General features: G+C 55.0%; 6 protein-coding genes across 6 annotated transcripts; 3 read left to right on the top strand and 3 right to left on the bottom strand.

Annotated features, from left to right (window-relative positions):
• The first annotated feature begins 228 nt into the window (after positions 1–228).
• On the top strand, positions 229–5245 carry BO86DRAFT_413850 (putative UDP-glucose:glycoprotein glucosyltransferase). Its single transcript, XM_025674784.1, has 5 exons — positions 229–622; positions 692–1045; positions 1107–1938; positions 1988–2248; positions 2304–5245. The coding sequence occupies exons 1-5, from the start codon at positions 471–473 to the stop codon at positions 5181–5183; spliced, it is 4479 nt and encodes a 1492-aa protein (XP_025522348.1). The 5' UTR covers positions 229–470; the 3' UTR covers positions 5184–5245.
• A 400-nt stretch (positions 5246–5645) lies between these two features.
• On the bottom strand, positions 5646–9121 carry BO86DRAFT_251191 (MYB DNA-binding domain protein). The gene is made up of 2 exons (XM_025667187.1): positions 8785–9121; positions 5646–8628 (listed from the first exon to the last, which is right to left on the bottom strand). The coding sequence occupies exons 1-2, from the start codon at positions 8837–8839 to the stop codon at positions 5849–5851; spliced, it is 2835 nt and encodes a 944-aa protein (XP_025522347.1). The 5' UTR covers positions 8840–9121; the 3' UTR covers positions 5646–5848.
• Positions 9122–9329: 208 nt separating this feature from the next.
• Positions 9330–10506, bottom strand: BO86DRAFT_393400 (exosome non-catalytic core subunit RRP40). Its single transcript, XM_025673008.1, has one exon. It carries the CDS (start codon positions 10225–10227, stop codon positions 9373–9375), a length of 855 nt encoding a protein of 284 aa, XP_025522346.1. The 5' UTR covers positions 10228–10506; the 3' UTR covers positions 9330–9372.
• Positions 10507–10696: 190 nt separating this feature from the next.
• Positions 10697–13138, top strand: BO86DRAFT_393399 (ribosome-associated complex protein SSZ1). The gene is made up of 5 exons (XM_025673007.1): positions 10697–10916; positions 11025–11061; positions 11144–11270; positions 11326–12097; positions 12157–13138. Exons 1-5 carry the CDS (start codon positions 10827–10829, stop codon positions 12823–12825), a joined length of 1695 nt encoding a protein of 564 aa, XP_025522345.1. The 5' UTR covers positions 10697–10826; the 3' UTR covers positions 12826–13138.
• Positions 13139–13733: 595 nt separating this feature from the next.
• On the bottom strand, positions 13734–14589 carry BO86DRAFT_325658 (SUR7/PalI family protein; the record flags this gene model as incomplete). The annotated part of the gene is made up of 3 exons (XM_025668535.1): positions 13734–13989; positions 14093–14275; positions 14348–14589. The coding sequence occupies 3 exons, from the start codon at positions 14587–14589 to the stop codon at positions 13734–13736; spliced, it is 681 nt and encodes a 226-aa protein (XP_025522344.1).
• Positions 14590–15587: 998 nt separating this feature from the next.
• Positions 15588–17017, top strand: BO86DRAFT_393396 (uncharacterized protein). Its single transcript, XM_025673006.1, has 4 exons — positions 15588–15726; positions 15824–16009; positions 16200–16505; positions 16563–17017. The coding sequence occupies exons 1-4, from the start codon at positions 15661–15663 to the stop codon at positions 16941–16943; spliced, it is 939 nt and encodes a 312-aa protein (XP_025522343.1). The 5' UTR covers positions 15588–15660; the 3' UTR covers positions 16944–17017.
• The last annotated feature ends 19 nt before the right edge of the window (positions 17018–17036 follow it).

Here is a 17036-nt window from a genome sequence, read left to right as displayed (position 1 = left end):
CCTAATACTTTCCTAGTACCTTATGTATGGGCTCTTGTCCTTTAGGTATCATCCATCTATGTACTTATGGATTGGAGCAGTCTATACAACAGCCAGTCAGAGCCCACCAATGAGCGCCGAAGATAGAAGACACGGAAGTCCTGCGTGTTTGGCCGCTGCGCCCGCCGTAGCAGCTGTCTTCCTCCCGCGAAGTGGCCAGAATCCTTTGACCAGATGTAAGCAGTGCGCCGTTCATGCTTTGTTAACTTCTGAGATATCTCAATTTTTGATTAGCGATTGTTAAAAAGACTTGACTGACTGTCAGAAGGCTGGTTCCTTCATTGAGAACTTTCGTCGCGTCTGCTTCTCGAAATCTGACTTACATCCCCACCCGTGATGCCCGCTTACTAGCTAGTTCAACCGGAATAGCTTGCTAGCTTACACTTGTTTACACTTTTCAAAACACCTATTCCCTGCCGCCAGCTGCAGAGATGGTGTCGGGGTCAACGTTCGTCGCCTTCTGGCGACTCAGTACTGTTATCGTTGCCTCTGCGTTATCTTGCTTGGTGCATGCGACGACGCCTTCCGTGAATGTTGCTCTCCAAGCTTCTTTCGATTCCGCACCTTATCTTATAGAGCTACTGTAAGAGGAAACTCTTTCTACTTGAACGCTAACTTGCTCGACTACTCTGCTCACCTAACGATAAACTAGTGAAACTGCTGCCGAGGAGAACTCGACATCCTATTTCCCTATACTCGACCGAATCGCCGAAGGAGCTTTCGATGATGCCGTGACAGATAAGGAGCTGTACGATCGGTTCCTGGAGGTCATTCACACGGACGGACATCTGAGGACCCCCGAAGCACTCTCCTCGTTCAAGTTGTCGCTGGCCATCCGGTCCGCCAGTCCTCGTATCGCCGCACACTATCAATACTATAATGCCTCGGTCCAGCACTCGTTGGCAGCGGCCCAAGACGCAGTCTGTCCGGTGTGGGTCCATGCGGAGGGAAAGCAGTATTGCTCCTCGAGTCTGGAGCGTGCCCAACAGGGTGTGATGGGTCCAAGGTTCGTCTCATGTCGCTGGATTGAATGGTGAAGGTTCCTAGCTAACCGCTTTAATCTCTAGTGACCCTCCGGAGCTTCCCTTCGATCGCGTTCTCGGAGACTCTTCCCTCCCACCAGCGATCCTCTATGCGGACCTCGCGTCTCCAATGTTCAAGGACTTCCACCAGTCTCTGACCGCTCTTGCCAGAGATGGACAGTTCTCGTATCGAGTACGTTACAGGCCTCCGCAGCACTGGAGCTCGCGTCCGCTGTTCGTGTCGGGATATGGCGTCGAACTTGCATTGAAACGGACGGACTACATCGTCATTGATGACAGGGCTGCTGAGGAAAGGACCTCCGATGCTTCAGGCTCGAAGAAAACAGTCAACGGGGAGGGAGATGATCTGGATGACCTGAGACCGCTGTCTTCCTCGGAAGTATCCCGGCTCGGTCCGGGCACCGTTGGCTATGTGCTGGACAGCGAGAGTCCTCTGGATGCACTGGTCGAGCTGTCGCAGGACTTCCCCAAGTACTCGGCTAGGATCGCAGCCCACAATGTCACCAAAGAACTGTTGCAGGACATCCAGTCTAGTCGGCTGCGGATGCTCCCTCCGGGATTCAATGCCTTGTGGATCAATGGTGTTCAGATCGATGCTCGACAGGTCGATGCCTTCACTCTCTTAGACCACCTGCGTCGCGAGAGGAAGCTGATCGAGAAGTTCCGCAGCCTTGGACTCTCCGCCAGCGAGTCTGTGGATCTGCTGTCTCACAAGTTCCTGGCAGCGGCAATGGCTCAGGATGGCCCTCAGCGGTACAACTACCGGGACGAGATTGAGGGTGGCGGTGTGATCATGTGGTTGAACGACCTCGAAAAGGATGCACGCTACGAATCGTGGCCAAGCGACCTCGGTGGAGTGGGTAATCCTCTCCCCGTGATGAGAGTATGATGCTAATTGTTATCAGTACATGCAACGTGTATTCCCTGGCCAGTTGCCGTCCGTTCGTCGTGAAGCTAACAATGTGGTTATCCCGGTTGATTTGGCCAAGCTCGATGACGCCACCCTCATTGTCAAGTCCATCCAGGTCTTCGTGAAGAACAAGATTCCCGTGAGGTTTGGTTTGGTCCCGATAACTTCATCCCCGGGCTCAATTGCGCAGCTCAAGGTTGCTCATTACCTGCAAGATACCTTTGGTCTGGCGAGCTTGATGAGCTATTTGGAAACGGTAAGTATCAGTACCCGAGACATATACCCTTTCCAGCCATTAATGTTTCCTGTAGTCGGTGTCCAAGAACAAGTTAGGCTCCCCGGACAAAACAGCCTTTCAGACTGCGACCGCAGACCGAACTGCTCGCCCTGATAAGCAATCCTTGTCTCTGGATGAAGTGCTCAAGAACGATGCCGTGGACACTATAGTGAGCCGGACTAGCGAATACTTAAAACGTCTGGGTGTCACAGGAGAAGCGTCACACTCGTTTGTGAACGGTGTCCCGATTCTTCGTAATGAAAACTGGGCTCAGGAATTGAGCGCCAGGGTCAGTCGGGATATCCAAGCAATTCAACAGTCGATTGCTGATGGAGAACTTGCTGAGGACACATGGTTACCCAGCCTTTTTCTCTCCGATGCTTTCGACAGACGTAACCCTGTCATTGTCCCTGAAGATCCAAAGGATGTTCGAGTTGTGAACATGGCGCAGGTGGCAGAGACGTATGGCGAGCTTCTCGGATCTCTCCCTCGCATTCCATCAATCCAGGAAGATGTCCTTGCTAGCAGTCATGTGATCGTAGCGGGCGACTTCAGCGATGAGCCCGGCTTCAACTTACTGAGCGCGGCTCTTGGGAGTCTCAAGAATCACGGGGAAGCAGAAGTATTGCTCCTGCAGAACAATGGTGCAAACTCGTCTATCTGGACTGGATCCTACACCATACATCGTTATCTGAAGAAGAAAGATGATGCTGATGCCGCAAAGCTTCTGGAAGAGCTCACCGGAACCGACTTATGGTCTACTAGTGACAAGCAGGAGGCTGAAAACTTCTGGTGCGCCCACCAGCCTCTGGTCAAAGGTCTTGGACTTTCCACGGGCGCAAATGCAATCATCATCAATGGAAGAGTCATTGAAGTACCAGTCGATGTTGCGCTGACTTCAGACGATGTGGACCAGCTACTGGCTTATGAGAGGCAGAAGCGTATCGCTCCTGTGGCCAAGGCTGCCGAAGCATTGGGCTTCGGCGCGAAGCTCAGCGGTCCCCTTACCCTTGCTAAACTGACTTCCCTGGCAGCCCTTTCGACCGTCTCCGATGTGCCGGAGGGTATTTACGAATCGACACCCGACATCCGCGTCAACTTGTTTGAGCGGTGGGACAACGCTCGCTCGACGATCACGGTCTCCAACTCGGAGGATCCTGTGATTACCATTGTGGCCTCTATCGACCCGACATCTGAAACCGCTCAGAAGTGGTTGCCCATTCTGAAGGTACTCTCGGACCTGGCCAACGTCAGAATGCGGCTCGTTCTGAATCCCCGGGATGAACTGCAGGAGCTGCCCACCAAGCGGTTCTATCGCTACGTGCTGGACTCGGAGCCCTCGTTCAGCCAGGACGGATCTGTCGCCCGTCCTACCGCCTCGTTCTCCGGTGTACCTGTTGAGGCACTTCTTACATTGGGCATGGACGTTCCATCTTCGTGGCTTGTGGCTCCGAAGGAATCGGTGTACGACCCTGACAACATCAAGCTGAGCTCGGTCAAAGAGGGCACCAACGTGGACGCAATCTACGCTCTGGAGCACATCCTCATTGAAGGCCACTCACGGGATCTTACCATGAAGACGGCACCAAGGGGCGTGCAGCTCATTCTGGGGACCGAGGAAACTCCTCAGATTTCTGATACCATCATCATGGCCAATTTGGGCTACTTCCAATTCAAGGCTCAGCCGGGCCTTTGGACTATCAACCTGAAACCCGGCCGCAGCGAGCGGATCTTCCAACTTGACAGCCTCGGCAACGAAGGGTACAGCCTCCACCCCAACGACGACACTAGCAACGAGGTTGCCCTTCTCTCCTTCCAGGGCAAGACACTCTTCCCCCGCCTCTCCCGCAAGAAGGGCCAGGAGATGGAAGATGTGCTGGAGACGGGCATCAAATCCGGCAGCGCGATGGACTACGTCTCCAAGGGCCTCAACTTTGCGTCCGGCGTTCTCTCCAGCGTGGGGATCAACGGCTCCCCCAAGGACGTGGCGGGCGGCAAGCAAGCAGACATCAACATCTTCTCCGTCGCGAGCGGCCACCTCTACGAGCGCATGCTCAACATCATGATGGTCTCGGTCATGCGCAACACCGAGCACACGGTCAAATTCTGGTTCATCGAGCAATTCCTCTCCCCGTCGTTCAAGTCCTTCCTGCCGCACCTGGCGGCCGAGTACGGCTTCTCGTACGAGATGGTGACCTACAAGTGGCCGCACTGGCTGCGGGCGCAGACGGAGAAGCAGCGCGAGATCTGGGGCTACAAGATCTTGTTCCTGGACGTCCTCTTCCCGCTGAGTCTGGACAAGGTGATCTTCGTGGACGCGGACCAGGTCGTGCGCACCGACATGTACGACCTCGTCGCGCTGGACCTGGAGGGCGCCCCCTACGGCTTCACGCCCATGTGCGACTCGCGCCACGAGATGGAGGGCTTCCGCTTCTGGAAGCAGGGCTACTGGAAGAACTTCCTCCGCGGCCAGCCCTACCACATCTCGGCCCTCTACGTTGTCGACCTCAGCCGCTTCCGCGCCCTGGCCGCCGGCGACCGCCTCCGCGGCCAGTACCAGATGCTCTCCGCCGACCCCGGCTCGCTGAGCAACCTCGACCAGGACCTGCCCAACCACATGCAGCACCACATCCCCATCAAGAGCCTGCCGCAGGAGTGGCTGTGGTGCGAGACCTGGTGCTCCGACGAGTCCCTGGCCCAGGCCCGCACTATCGACCTCTGCAACAATCCGCTGACCAAGGAGCCCAAGCTCGAGCGGGCCCGCAGGCAGGTCCCCGAGTGGACGGTGTACGATGAGGAGATCGCCGCGCTGGAGAAGAGGGTCCGGTCGGAGGTGCGGCAGGAGGAGATCCGTGAACAAGATCAAGAAGTGGAGGCTGAGGCTGGTGCTGAGTGGGACAAAGATGAGCTTTAGATGTGGGGAGATGTTGTATTGTATAAGCGTATAGCATTGCCATCGATCTCTTTTCTTTGCTTGTTTAAAGATGAAACTATCACATGTATCTTCATTATCCTTCTTGCTTCGTTTGAGTATCTATTCTCGGGGAAATCATAGGTGTATGATTCCATTAGATAAGGTGGTAAAACGTGACTGGCACCGCATCTCGAAACTTCGAAAGGCATACAGACATGCGGACATGCGGACATGCAAATGTACATGCTGCACATGCACATGTACCACAGTACTAACTAGCAAGCTAGGCGACCTCCCCAGCAACAATCCACCATACCCTTTCGGGAAGCCATCCTACCAAATTGGAAGCACAAAAACACACGGACCAGCATTTGATCTGCCATACTCGATCCATCTCATTCATAACCTAACTTATCGCAAGTGACAAATTATTCCACGCAAAGTACGAACTTCATCATCATCATCATCATCTTTACACTCTCCCTCCCTCCTCCCCATTCCCATTCCCATTCCCATCCGGGAGAAGAAATCATATGATCCCTTCAACACGACAGAAAACCACAATCAATCAAATCAACCATACCAAGCAACCGAGCACGCGCGCCCGGGCTCCAAAACGCATACACCGTTCGTCCGGCCGTCTACCCAGACCCCACCCGAAGCTTTTACTCGGAATCCGAATCCGAGTCCGAATCTGAATCGGAGGACTCATCGTCATCCGACGACGAGGAATCCGCCTTGGCCCGCGACTTCGCGTCGCTCATTATGTCGTTCAGCGTGTTGGGCTTGGGGGCCTTGAGGTTGCTGTTCGCCTTGCTGAGGCTGGCGTCCCGGAGTTCTTTGACGCTGAGGCGGTGGCCGGGGGGCCGGGTGGGTTGGGAGCTGGAGCCGAAGGAGGGGCGGGTGGGGATTGAGGGTCTTTGCGGTTGGGGTTGGGGTTGGGGTTGTTGCTTGGGGGCGCGGGAGGATTCTTTGGATGAGGAGGAGGTGGTATCGGAGGCATCTTCGTCGGAGGCGTCGCCTTCATCTTCGGAGGCGGTTTCGGGGTCGGATTCGGGAGGCGTGGGATTGGTGCGTTTGGAGTGCGTGACGGTGGGTTTGGTCGGGAGTTGTTGGGGTTCCTTGGTGGGTTGTATGGTGGTGACGGTGCGTTTGGCGGTGGTGATGGGGGAGGAGTTGGTGGAGGGTTTGCGGTTAGGGGTGGTGGTGGTGGTGGTGGCTGCGGCAGTGGCAGTGGGTTTGGCGGGCCAGTCGCCGCCGGTGCTGCTTGTATCGCTGTCGCTGCCGCCGGATTCCTCCTCTTCCTCCTCTTCATCTTCGTCTTCGTCCTCCGACGAAGTGGCGGAGGCGGTGGGGGAAGGTGACTTTCTGGATTTGATGGCCACCGCCGAGGGGCTTCGAGGTTTGATGGTGCCTCCTCGCTGCTGCTGTTGGGACGACTTGGTGACGGTGTTGGGGGAGGTCACTTTGAGGTTGGCGGATCTCTGCCCACTGGGTGGAGTGGAGTAGTTCTCCTCTTCGCTCTCGTCGCTTTCGCTGCCACTCTCGCTCTCGCTCTCGGACTCTGCGTCGCCAAGGTTGGGCTTGACTTCCCGTTTGGCGTTAGGGCTAGGCGACTCCTCCTCTTCCTCCTCTTCCTCCTCCTCCTCTGACTCCGAGTCAGGCTTTTGTCTGCGCTCATCCTTGATGGCCCAATCGACTAAACTATCGCTAAGTTCATCGGCAACGGAATCCTCGCGCGAGTCTGTATTAGTGATATGACGGATGGCCTCAGCGGGCTGTTTGGATGGTGGTGACATGTGTGCATCATCTAGTTCCATTGAATGCCGCTCATGCTTGATGGGGACTTCTGGCTCAGCGGATTCGTCTTCCTCTTCCTCCTCTTCCTCTTGATCTGACTCCTCAACCACCTCCGATTCTTGCGCGTCTTTCTTCTCCGCCGCTTTCTGCGCTTCCTGGCTCCCGTCTTCATCCTCCGACTCCACGATTTCCTTGCTCTTGAACTTCTGGTTAGGCTTCTGCTGAGGGGTACTCACGGCCCGTGACTTGCTCCGGCGGCTTCCACCCGACTTTTTCACAACCGCGGAGTCATGAAACGCATCAGGGTTTTCCTTCCTGCGCTGGTTCAAAACCTTGGCCCTGAGTTTCCGCCACTTGTCCGCGCACTGCTGGCGAGAACGGCAGTTGTTCATCTTGTCGCTGACCACTCCCCAAGCGATGTAGACTTCGTCCAACTCGTAGACATCCTGGCCGACATCAACCCCGGTAGCTTTCATGGTATGCCAGACCTCTTGCAGAGCGTCCATCATGTCCTGCACTTCCTGCTCCGACCAGGAGCCGCGGTTCATCGTGCGACGATGCTGCAGACGGTTCTTCCACCGCTGGACGACATCGTCGTCGCTGCGGCCGATCATCTTGGCAATGTAGGCCCACTTGGCCCCGTGCAATCTGTGCAGCGAGATGAGCTCCTCGTCCTGCTCGTGGGTCCAGTGGTGGGGCTTTTGGGAGGAACACTGGAAATGGCGGCGCATGAATCGGTAGACGGATCTCTTGGCCCGGTCCGGAATGATCTCGTAGATTCTCGCCCAGAAGTCCGGCTTCGTGATGATGTCGGTGTGCACCGGCCACTGTTCCTGTCGCTCGCGGACGGAGTGCTGCACCATCATGTCGAAGGTATCCGCCTCCACGCCGTTCATGGTGCAGAATTCCAGCTTGAAGGCCTCGAGTTTCTGGATTTCGTCGGGCGAAAAGAAGCCCGTCTTACCGGCGGGGTTCTTGTTCTTGTTGCTGTTGCTGTTGCTGTCGGCGTCGTCGGCGTCGTCGTCGTCGGCGTCGTCGTCATCCGCTTGCACGCGTCGACCCTTCTTCTGCCGAGCCAAGGCGCTGGGCGCCGATGATACGCGGGTCAGCTCTTTTTGAGGCCGGGGGGTCGCGATTTCGGTTTGGTCGGCATCTTGCATCACGTGGTCCTGGGGTTTGGGGATGGCGACGGGCTCGCCCCTCAGGGCCGGGTCGATCGGAATCTCGGGTTCAAGGGTCTCTGGCACCGCGGAAGGCGCATCATGGTGGTGGTGGTGGTGGCCATTGGCCGCGATCGTCGCGGAAGTCCGCTTGGCGGAAGCCGGGCTGCTGATGTACGGAAGCTCTTGGGATTCCTCGCGTTGCTGCTCTCGCTTCGGCTTCTTTTTCGACGACTCACTGCCCTTGACCTTCTTGCGCTTCGCGGGGTGGGTGGCCGAGGAGTTGGTGAGAGGTGTTTGAGGGGTCTGCGGGACGAAGCCGGTTCGCCCGCCAGCATTGGGGGTGGCATTCAAGCCCGTGCTGTTTCTCTTGCGCTTGGCGGACGCCATCTCGTCAATTTCCGACTGCAGAAGTCGCTTGGCTTGACTGAGCACGGACGTGTCGAGTGGAGGACTCGAGGGGATCTCGATACTGTCTGGTGTTCCTCGGGGAAGAATCATGTCAGTCAGGTTTCAGGTCTGGGGGATTTAAGCTTTTTTTTTTTTCTTTTTGTTTTGAGCTGCTGAGCAACAGTGACGGAGCGCGTGAGGTATTATGCACATGTTGAATTGATCCAGTCTATTCAAGAGCAAGTACATACCCTCGTTGAGCCCGTTTGTAGTCTCAGGCGCAGGCTGGGAGGATGTAAGACCCATCGTTGTTTATAGAAGGGAGAGAGACTGACCGGAGGGGGAGCAGACGGAAGGGAAGGGAAGAAGACAAAAACTAACCAGTTGGTAATTTCAGATGAAAGCTTGAACAGAAAGCTTCGAAAGGGATCTCGAAGGGCGGTGAATCGGAACAGAACAATCAATGATGACAGGGACAGGTGGAGTTGAAATCAGGCATTGGGGGCGCTGAGGTGTCAACAATGATCTCTCAGGAATGGAAGGGAAAATTCCCGGAGGTGAAGTCTTTTTTTTTTCTCTCCCTTCAACAACGACGTGGGCGGGCGCCAACTTTTTTTTTTACGCGGTCCGCTTCTTCACCACCATTTTTTTTGCGGGTTTCTTTCTGCTCTGGCGGTCAACCTCAAATCCCATCCATTCCCCGCACCGCAGTTGGAATCACCCACCATTGGATAGCATAGTTTATTGTAGTGTACCACAAGCGGTAGTAGAAATTGATAATTAAAGAGTATAGGAATAGGAAAATAGGATGTCATCAAATCTATCGTAATACACACAATTTACACTTCTATCTTCAACTCGCGCAACACCCTCGACACCAGCTTCTTCTGGTCTGCGGGATTTAAGTCGTGCTCATCGATCGTGGTCAAGCATCGGCCAATTGCCACTGTCGCCTTGACGGCAACATCCCCCGAGTTCGAGCAGTCCACCCACACCTTGCCATTCCTGCCAATGGCGATCTCGAACCCGCCGGCCTTCTCGAGCTTCTTGCCCAGTTCATCCAGCACCACCAACCCGGCCACCCCGTCCTGCTGCTCGCCCGTCGACGAGCTCGCCCGCATCAACCGCGCCGCCATCCCCGTGGAGATATCAAACACCATCCCGCCGTTCAGGGGCCCCAGACCGCCGGGTTCCGCTCTGCCCGTCGCCGGGTTGATGCAGGCCAGCTCGACCTCCGCCCCCGCCCCGAGCCCAACGGACAGCACCCGCGCGTACACCAGATCGCCCTGCTTCAGCATGGGGCGCGTCTTCTTCGTGGCGCCCTCAAAGGAGAGCTGCCCCAGCACCGCATGGGGCGCCTGCGGCGTAATCATGCAGTGGAAGTAGTCCGGGCTGGAGTGGTGGATCTGCGCGATCACCAGGTCGTTGGCCGTGGGGATGTACCGGCGGCGCGGCGAGGAGAGGATCGATACGGCGTTGCGCTTGTTGTCTGTGGAGAGGATCCCGGCCTGCGTGGCCGTAAGGACATGGCTGGGGGAGGAGGGGGGATTGTTGTTGTTGCTGCTCGTGGTCGGTTGGTGCGGTTGGGAGAGCAAACGGAGGCCGGCGCCCAACCTCAACGGTGCGGAGCTGGTGGAGGGGAGGTACTCGGATGGGATCTCATCGCCGGGCAGGAGGACTAGTGGTGACGACATGATGCGTATATGTTTACCGCGCAGGTCAATGTAGCTGCGAGGTGGAGATGGCGGAGGAGGTTTTAGGTAGGTAAAGGAAGTTTGGCTGGTCGCATTCAAAGGAAAAAGGAAGCGCAAATCGCCCCGTGAGCTTATCGTCCGCAGTTTTTTTTATCTTCACGTGATACGACGTTTTGTTCCTCCGGTCTGGGCTGGAGGGTGCTATGCAAGTAGCCGATGATTGACTTCGGGTGGTAGATTTTGAGGTTTAAAGCTTATTTACATAGTATGTTCTCGACTGCATTATTGAGTATGAATCTGCAGAGGCAATATAATACTAACCTCAAGCTTATGTTGATCCTCGCTGAGAGTGAAAGTGGCGATCGCACCGCCACACCTACTATCGATAAGCACTAGCCACATCTGCCCGCCAATTGCAAACGAGCCAAAATTTTTTTCCTCGGGGCGAAGGAAAGCGCGGCGGGAACAGCCTCAATATTCGTTCCCTCTTCTTCCTCCGTCCTCTCTTTCTCCCATCTCCGTTTTCCTTTGGGATCGCTGCTCATTTCATTTTCCTTTCTCTTGTTTCCCTTCCCCATTTCTCACACACATATCACAAGATGAGCTCCGAATCTAACGGCGCTGCCGAGAGATTCGCCATTGGTATCTCCTTTGGCAACTCTTCCAGCTCTATCGCCCGCCTCAACCCTGTACGTGACTGTCTTCGAACTATCTGAAATTTCATCTATTCGACCAATCAACCAATGTATCCGTGGTGCAAGTCATTCGAGACTGATGCTAATATCATTATCATGTAGGAGGGCAAGGCTGAGGTTATCGCCAACGAGGAGGGAGGTCAGTTTCAACTCTACCCATTCTCGCTCACCACTCCCGGTGACGCATTGCTCCCAAAGACTGTGAACTTACCAGCATGTAGACCGTCAAATCCCTACCGTTCTTTCCTACATTGAAGGCGAGGAGTACCACGGTGCTCAGGCCAAGAACCAGCTTATCCGCAACTCCCAGAACACTGTTGCATACTTCAGAGACTACCTTGGCAAGGAGTAATTGCTCCCACGTCCGATTCGAAGGAGATCAAAATGTTGACAAGGTTTCTAGCTTCAAGTCGATAGACGCTACCCCCTGCCACAACTCCGCCCACCCCCAGCAGCACGAAGAGACCGTTGCTTTCTCCATCCGCGACACCACCAGCGAGACCCCCAACACTGTTACCGTCTCCGAGATTGCTACCCGTCACCTGCGCCGTCTCAAGCAGTCCGCCTCCGATTATCTCGGTAAGGAGGTTAACGCTGCCGTCATCACCGTCCCCACCGACTTCAATGATGCCCAGCGTGAGGCCTTGATCGCCTCTGCCAACGCCGCTGGTCTGGAGGTTCTTCAGCTCATCCACGAGCCCGTTGCCGCTGCTCTGGCCTACGATGCTCGCCCCGAGGCTGTCGTGACTGACAAGCTTACCGTTGTCGCCGATCTTGGTGGCACCCGCTCCGATGCTACTGTCATTGCTTGCCGTGGTGGTATGTACACCATCTTGGCCACTGCCCACGACTACGAGCTGGGTGGTGCCACCTTGGACAAGATCGTCATCGACCACTTCGCCAAGGAGTTCATCAAGAAGCACAAGACCGATCCCCGCGAGAATGCTCGTGGCTTGGCCAAGCTCAAGCTTGAGGGTGAGGCTACTAAGCGTGCTCTGAGTCTGGGTACCAACGCTACCCTGAGCATCGAGAGTCTTGCTGATGGAATCGACTACGGTTCCACCATCAACCGCACTCGCTATGAGCTCCTCTCCGGCAAGGTCTTCGCTCAGTTCACCGCCCTGATTGAGCAGGTCGTTAAGAAGGCTGGTCTGGACGTTTTGGACATTGATGAGGTTTGTGTGAATCCGCCCTTTTGTAATCAGCTCAATCCCTCTAATTTTGACAATCTTAGGTCATTTTCGCTGGTGGTACTTCCCACACCCCCAAGATCGCCCAGCTGGCCCGCAACATCTTCTCCGAGAAGACCACCATTCTCGCTCCCTCCACTTTCACCGCTGCCATCAACCCCTCTGAGCTTGCTCCCCGTGGTGCTGCCATCCAGGCTTCCCTCATCCAGGAGTTCGACAAGGAGGACATCGAGCAGTCTATCCACCCCATGGTCACTGCCACCCCTCACCTCCAGAACGCCATCGGTGTTGAGGTCACCTCCGGTGATGCCGTTGACTTCCAGGCCCTCCTCCACGTCGAGACTGCTCTCCCCGCTCGCCGTACCGCTCAGTTCTCTGCTCCCAAGGAGGGAGGTGACGTTCTGATCCGCGTCTGCGAGGGTGTCCGCGAGATCAAGGTCACCAAGCCCGAGCCCAAGCCCAAGGAGGAGAAGGCCGAGGCTGACGAGGATGACTCTGACTTCTCTGACTCCGATGAGGAGGAGGAGGAGATCCGTGAGATCGTCTGGAAGACTGAGAAGCCTATTGCCGAGCTGGCCGTCAAGGGCGCCAAGGCCGGCAGCAAGGTTGAGCTCATGATCCACGTCGATGCCGACCTTGGCCTGCAGATCACCGCTCGGGAGGTCGGCGGCCAAAGTGCCGTCCGCGGCGCTGTCGAGGCTCCCAAGGCCTAGATTGCCCGTCTCTGAGTTATGAATCTGCTTCCAAAATATTTATGTTGCATCTTTTGCATGAATCGATTTAGAATCTCACTTGCTTGGTTTCTACTGCCGGATATTACCCAACTTGCTTTTTCCTGGTTTCTCTTCCGCAGAAGCTTACGAACCACGTCTCAAGACAGCATTCAGTCTCCAATCTGAAGAAGGCACCTAATTCTGTGTTCTGCTTGGCCTTGACTTTTTGACGACAAATGTATGCATGAAGGCTTCTGAAAAGTATATATAGAGGACTGCAATGACGCGGAATAGAGAATGATAGATTTTGCGGATCTCCTGTTGTCTTGCGTATTACCATCTTTACAATTTGTCGTAGTTTCTCTCCGTGCTTCTTAGTAGGTACTTTTTTTTAAGGAACGAGCTATATTACAATTACTAAATGTAAATATAGTGTAACAACAGTAAGCGAAGAAAGCATACAGGGGACACAGTACAGGTCGGCAAACCGAGTAACAACCGACTAAGCAGTCCAAGCAAAGCACCAACAGGATAGATTAGAATTAATGAGCCACCAGGTCATGAACGATGGTATACAGTGAGAGCAGTAGAATGTTAGTGTGGCGGGTGTGCAGCACAACATAGCATCAGGGAATAAGACATCAAAGAAATTCATACAGGCTGCTGAATAGGCGTGAGACTATTCGGGAGGGAGGGGAGGGAGGGGAGGAAGGGTGTAGGAAGGAGGGCATTATCAGACGAAGCTTCCGTAACCCCCCCTCCCCCTCCAGCGAGACATCTAGATTGGGAGTCAGGAACAAAAACCTCTTCATCACCTGGTCAACGAACGCCGTTCCCGTTACTTCCGCATACGAGACCAACAGGACCAGTGCGAAGTAAAGTCATTCCTGTTGGGAGGTTTGCCCACTTTAGACCGCGGCAGTCTCCTTGTTACTCCTCAAGCTGTTGGAGCGAGCGGACGAGAAGAAGCCCTTGCGGCGATGCTCGCGGCCGCTGTAGCCCCGGCCGCGGTCCTTGCGGCCCGTCGCGCCGCCCATGCAGTACGCCAGGCAGGCGATGAAGAGACAGGCGACGGCGGTCCACATGAAGGCGAAGGCCTTGACGCCCAGCCGGGCGGTTTGGTTGTTGGCATTGAACTTGTTCCGGCCTTGGACGTAGACGGCACTGCCGGTTTGGTTTGACATTAGTTTTTGGTTGATTGCTAGGGTTTTGGTGTGCCAGAGGATTTTTGGTTTGGTTTGGTTGGCAAGGCAAGGGAAAAACTTACGTGATCAAGCAGGTGGCGATGATCTGGAAGACTAGGGCGATCCAGGCCATCAGCGAGGACAGGTAGCTTCCGATGCGCGTGCACATGGCCAGGAAGCCGGTGAGGAGGGAGATGACGCCGAAGAAGAGGGCGATCAGCAGGAAGGGGAAGGAGAACCGCGAGGTCAGGAAGTAGTGGTTCGTTCTGGGGAGAGGGGTTAGCTTGTGGTTCTGGGTGCAGAATGTAGGATTGGATGGGTTGACTGTTGATACTCACCCGACGAACGCAGCGGGGATGTTAGTGGTGGTGCCGAAGTTGCGCGAGCTGGGGGGGTCGAAGGGGTAGTCCGGGTGAGACGAGCCGCATTGGCTCTTGCCATTCACCACGGCGCATAGCTGCCAGAACGTCCAGCGGGATAGCGAGGGTGCCCCCGGGATGTTGCTCGTGTCCACCTGCAGGAAGTAGATCTCGTTCAGGGGTCGGGTGTTGGTCGCGCCGCCCAGGAGAGTCAGGAACATCAGCAGGAGGGCTCCTGCTGTGAAGAAGAGGCCGAGAAAGCCCAATGCCACTCCTGTAGGAGAGGAACGCGGGGATGTCAGTCCAGTCCATGCGCTATAGTATAGAGTGGATCATAGGGCTGGGAGAAAGTGGGTGGACTTACTGCTGAGCACCATCGTGATACTAGGCTGAGTTTTCTCTTTTTTTTCTTTTTCTTTTGCGCCTTCTGGCTTAGAGCCGGGTAGAGAGTTCTTTCTTGAACTCTGAGGTAGAGAGGTCTGCGCTTGAGGCTAGATCTGGGTGGTTTGTGGGCTTGGAGATCTGGTGGGAGGAGATGGGAGCGTATGGGGGAAGAAATGGATAGGTATAAGGAAGAGAGGGTCAGGGTCTTCTGCAAGAGAAGACTCTGGTATTATAATATCCGAAGTGTCCGGGCAGTCCCTTCAAGCGGGGACTTTGGGGGAGGGGGGGGGTCGACCCAGGGGATAGTGATATAATCATGAGGATGCATCATCATCGGCGTGGTTCATCCGCAGGCACTGATGAAAAGTCCTTTGAGTTCGAATAGCCATCGTCCATCGGGAAGAGTGACGGTATCGACGTCATCGTTGCAGCAGACCCCCGCTAACTGGCCTCGGCTAGTCTAAACCTTAGTGTTGCACTAGTCCAGATCGGGTAGCCTAGACCTCACCTCTTCGGTCCTTCATGACGTTCGATGCTCGCTCGATCGTCGAGCTGCAGTGCTGCAACTTCAACCTACTCTACATACCCACAGAACCGAACGTGAACGTTGCACCACCTCCACCCCCTCCCAATTGAGTTGGGTACCCGACTCCTCTCGACGTGGATCGTCTGGCCAGCTAGTGCGGAAATTTTCTTCTGTCTACTACTACGTACTGCATCATCGTCCCTTTCGAGGCCCCAGAGTTGAATTCTGCTGCCTGACTCTTTACTCCCCCACCCCCTACCTAGTTCATATCGAAGACTGCGTCTACGCCATATGCACTCTTAGAACCCTAAGCACATCCGATCCTCCGGACATCCAAGCCCTAGAACATTTGTGGAATTTTAGCTGTCAGACCGATCACACTATGGCCACTTGGGCTTACCCACCCCTGCCCCCAGGACGCCTGGAACAGGAAGTGGAATCCACGTTGGTATGCCCCTACCCGGTGCTTATCTTAACTTACCACTATAGAATCTGAGGAACTTTGTCCAACGCATTGATTGCTTACCCGTTGACCTGCATAATAGGCCAAGGAATTAGAGTGGCTGTTACGCTCCCTGCAAGATTCACTCGTTTCGCTTAGGGAAGGTTTGCATGAGTGTGCTGCTTTGCTGGCTCCCAAAGAGCCGGGCTCAACCTTAGTGCTCTCGTCCCTTCGGTCCGAAAATGTGAAAGGCTACGTAACCCGGGTTGGGACGCAAATCGTCAAAGGCGTATGTCATCTGCCCCAATTTTTCGGGTCTTTCTTTGTGGTTGATGTGATAACTTTATTTCCTCTGCCTATCGATCGACACCCCTGCATCATCATTATCATCATCATCATCACCATCACCATACCTTGCTTGCTGCAATCTACATGCACGCTCGGGAATAACGTTTTACTGATCGTGCCTGACATGATAGGACATCCAACTTCGTCTAAATTCTCTAGCCTCAGTACGCGGGTCAGCCAACACCCGGTTATGTCTGTCCAATGCCCCTGAGGCCCCGGAGCTTGTGCTCGACCAACTGGTCTCCGTGCGGAATTTGGTCAACCAGAGCTTGGACATTGTAGATGTTAGTACATGGACGGGCGACCCACTCAACGCCGGCTTCATCTTTAGTCAGTTGCATCTCCTGCGCGAGACCATCACCGAGGCACGGCAGATGCTCAAGGGCGAGAGTGACAAGGTCAAAGAGAAGTGGTGGGAGGCGAGTGCAGCAGAGAACGTGAGTGATGGTTGTTTACGCTTCACCGGGGTGGATGACTGATGCAGATCTCCGAAGATGTTTGATCCTCCGCTGCCACCCTATCTTTCTTTCCATCTCACTATCGCTGATTCCGCGCTGGTACTACACCTGCGCACTCTGGAATCCAGCACACCAACCCATACGCCCACGGCGTTCGCCTCGGACATCTCTCTCACCGGGTTCAACATCAGGGACCGGCTCTTTGGCACCCGCCACCGGCCGCATGATGAAGCCGGCGATGTCTTCATCTGGAAGGGTGACGAAGTGAAGGTGAAAGAAAAAGTCCGCGTAGAAAGTCAGGACCCGAGCCTGATGGCCGTCATGGCCAAGTTGACTGCCCTGGAGCACGAGGTCCAGAAATGGATCTCGGCCCTGAAGGTGCTTATGGGTAGCGACGATACAGATAGTGACTCCTAGTTTTCCAGTTGTGTAAGAGAGAATTACCACCTTGATCTCCAATTCATTGCCAGAGCTTCGAGAAACTCCGGTCTAGATCCCTGTACAGATTAC

Source organism: Aspergillus japonicus (assembly GCF_003184785.1).
Source record: "Aspergillus japonicus CBS 114.51 unplaced genomic scaffold BO86scaffold_99, whole genome shotgun sequence".
NCBI classification, from domain to species: domain Eukaryota; kingdom Fungi; phylum Ascomycota; class Eurotiomycetes; order Eurotiales; family Aspergillaceae; genus Aspergillus; species Aspergillus japonicus.
This window is presented reverse-complemented; position numbering and strand designations above follow the sequence as displayed.

Excerpts from the sequence above, each read along its gene's own strand:
- BO86DRAFT_413850 (XM_025674784.1), top strand. The coding sequence starts at position 471 with ATGGTGTCGGGGTCAACGTTCGTCGCCTTCTGGCGACTCAGTACTGTT. Across the intron at positions 1,939-1,987 it reads GGCCAAGCGACCTCGGTGGA|TACATGCAACGTGTATTCCC; the intron begins GTGGGTAATCCT and ends AATTGTTATCAG. Across the intron at positions 2,249-2,303 it reads TGATGAGCTATTTGGAAACG|TCGGTGTCCAAGAACAAGTT; the intron begins GTAAGTATCAGT and ends TGTTTCCTGTAG.
- BO86DRAFT_251191 (XM_025667187.1), bottom strand. The coding sequence starts at position 8,839 with ATGGGTCTTACATCCTCCCAGCCTGCGCCTGAGACTACAAACGGGCTC. Across the intron at positions 8,629-8,784 it reads TACAAACGGGCTCAACGAGG|GAACACCAGACAGTATCGAG; the intron begins GTATGTACTTGC and ends TTCTTCCCCGAG.
- BO86DRAFT_393400 (XM_025673008.1), bottom strand. The coding sequence starts at position 10,227 with ATGTCGTCACCACTAGTCCTCCTGCCCGGCGATGAGATCCCATCCGAG.
- BO86DRAFT_393399 (XM_025673007.1), top strand. The coding sequence starts at position 10,827 with ATGAGCTCCGAATCTAACGGCGCTGCCGAGAGATTCGCCATTGGTATC. Across the intron at positions 10,917-11,024 it reads CTATCGCCCGCCTCAACCCT|GAGGGCAAGGCTGAGGTTAT; the intron begins GTACGTGACTGT and ends ATTATCATGTAG. Across the intron at positions 11,062-11,143 it reads TATCGCCAACGAGGAGGGAG|ACCGTCAAATCCCTACCGTT; the intron begins GTCAGTTTCAAC and ends ACCAGCATGTAG.
- BO86DRAFT_393396 (XM_025673006.1), top strand. The coding sequence starts at position 15,661 with ATGGCCACTTGGGCTTACCCACCCCTGCCCCCAGGACGCCTGGAACAG. Across the intron at positions 15,727-15,823 it reads AGGAAGTGGAATCCACGTTG|GCCAAGGAATTAGAGTGGCT; the intron begins GTATGCCCCTAC and ends CCTGCATAATAG. Across the intron at positions 16,506-16,562 it reads AGGCGAGTGCAGCAGAGAAC|ATGTTTGATCCTCCGCTGCC; the intron begins GTGAGTGATGGT and ends AGATCTCCGAAG.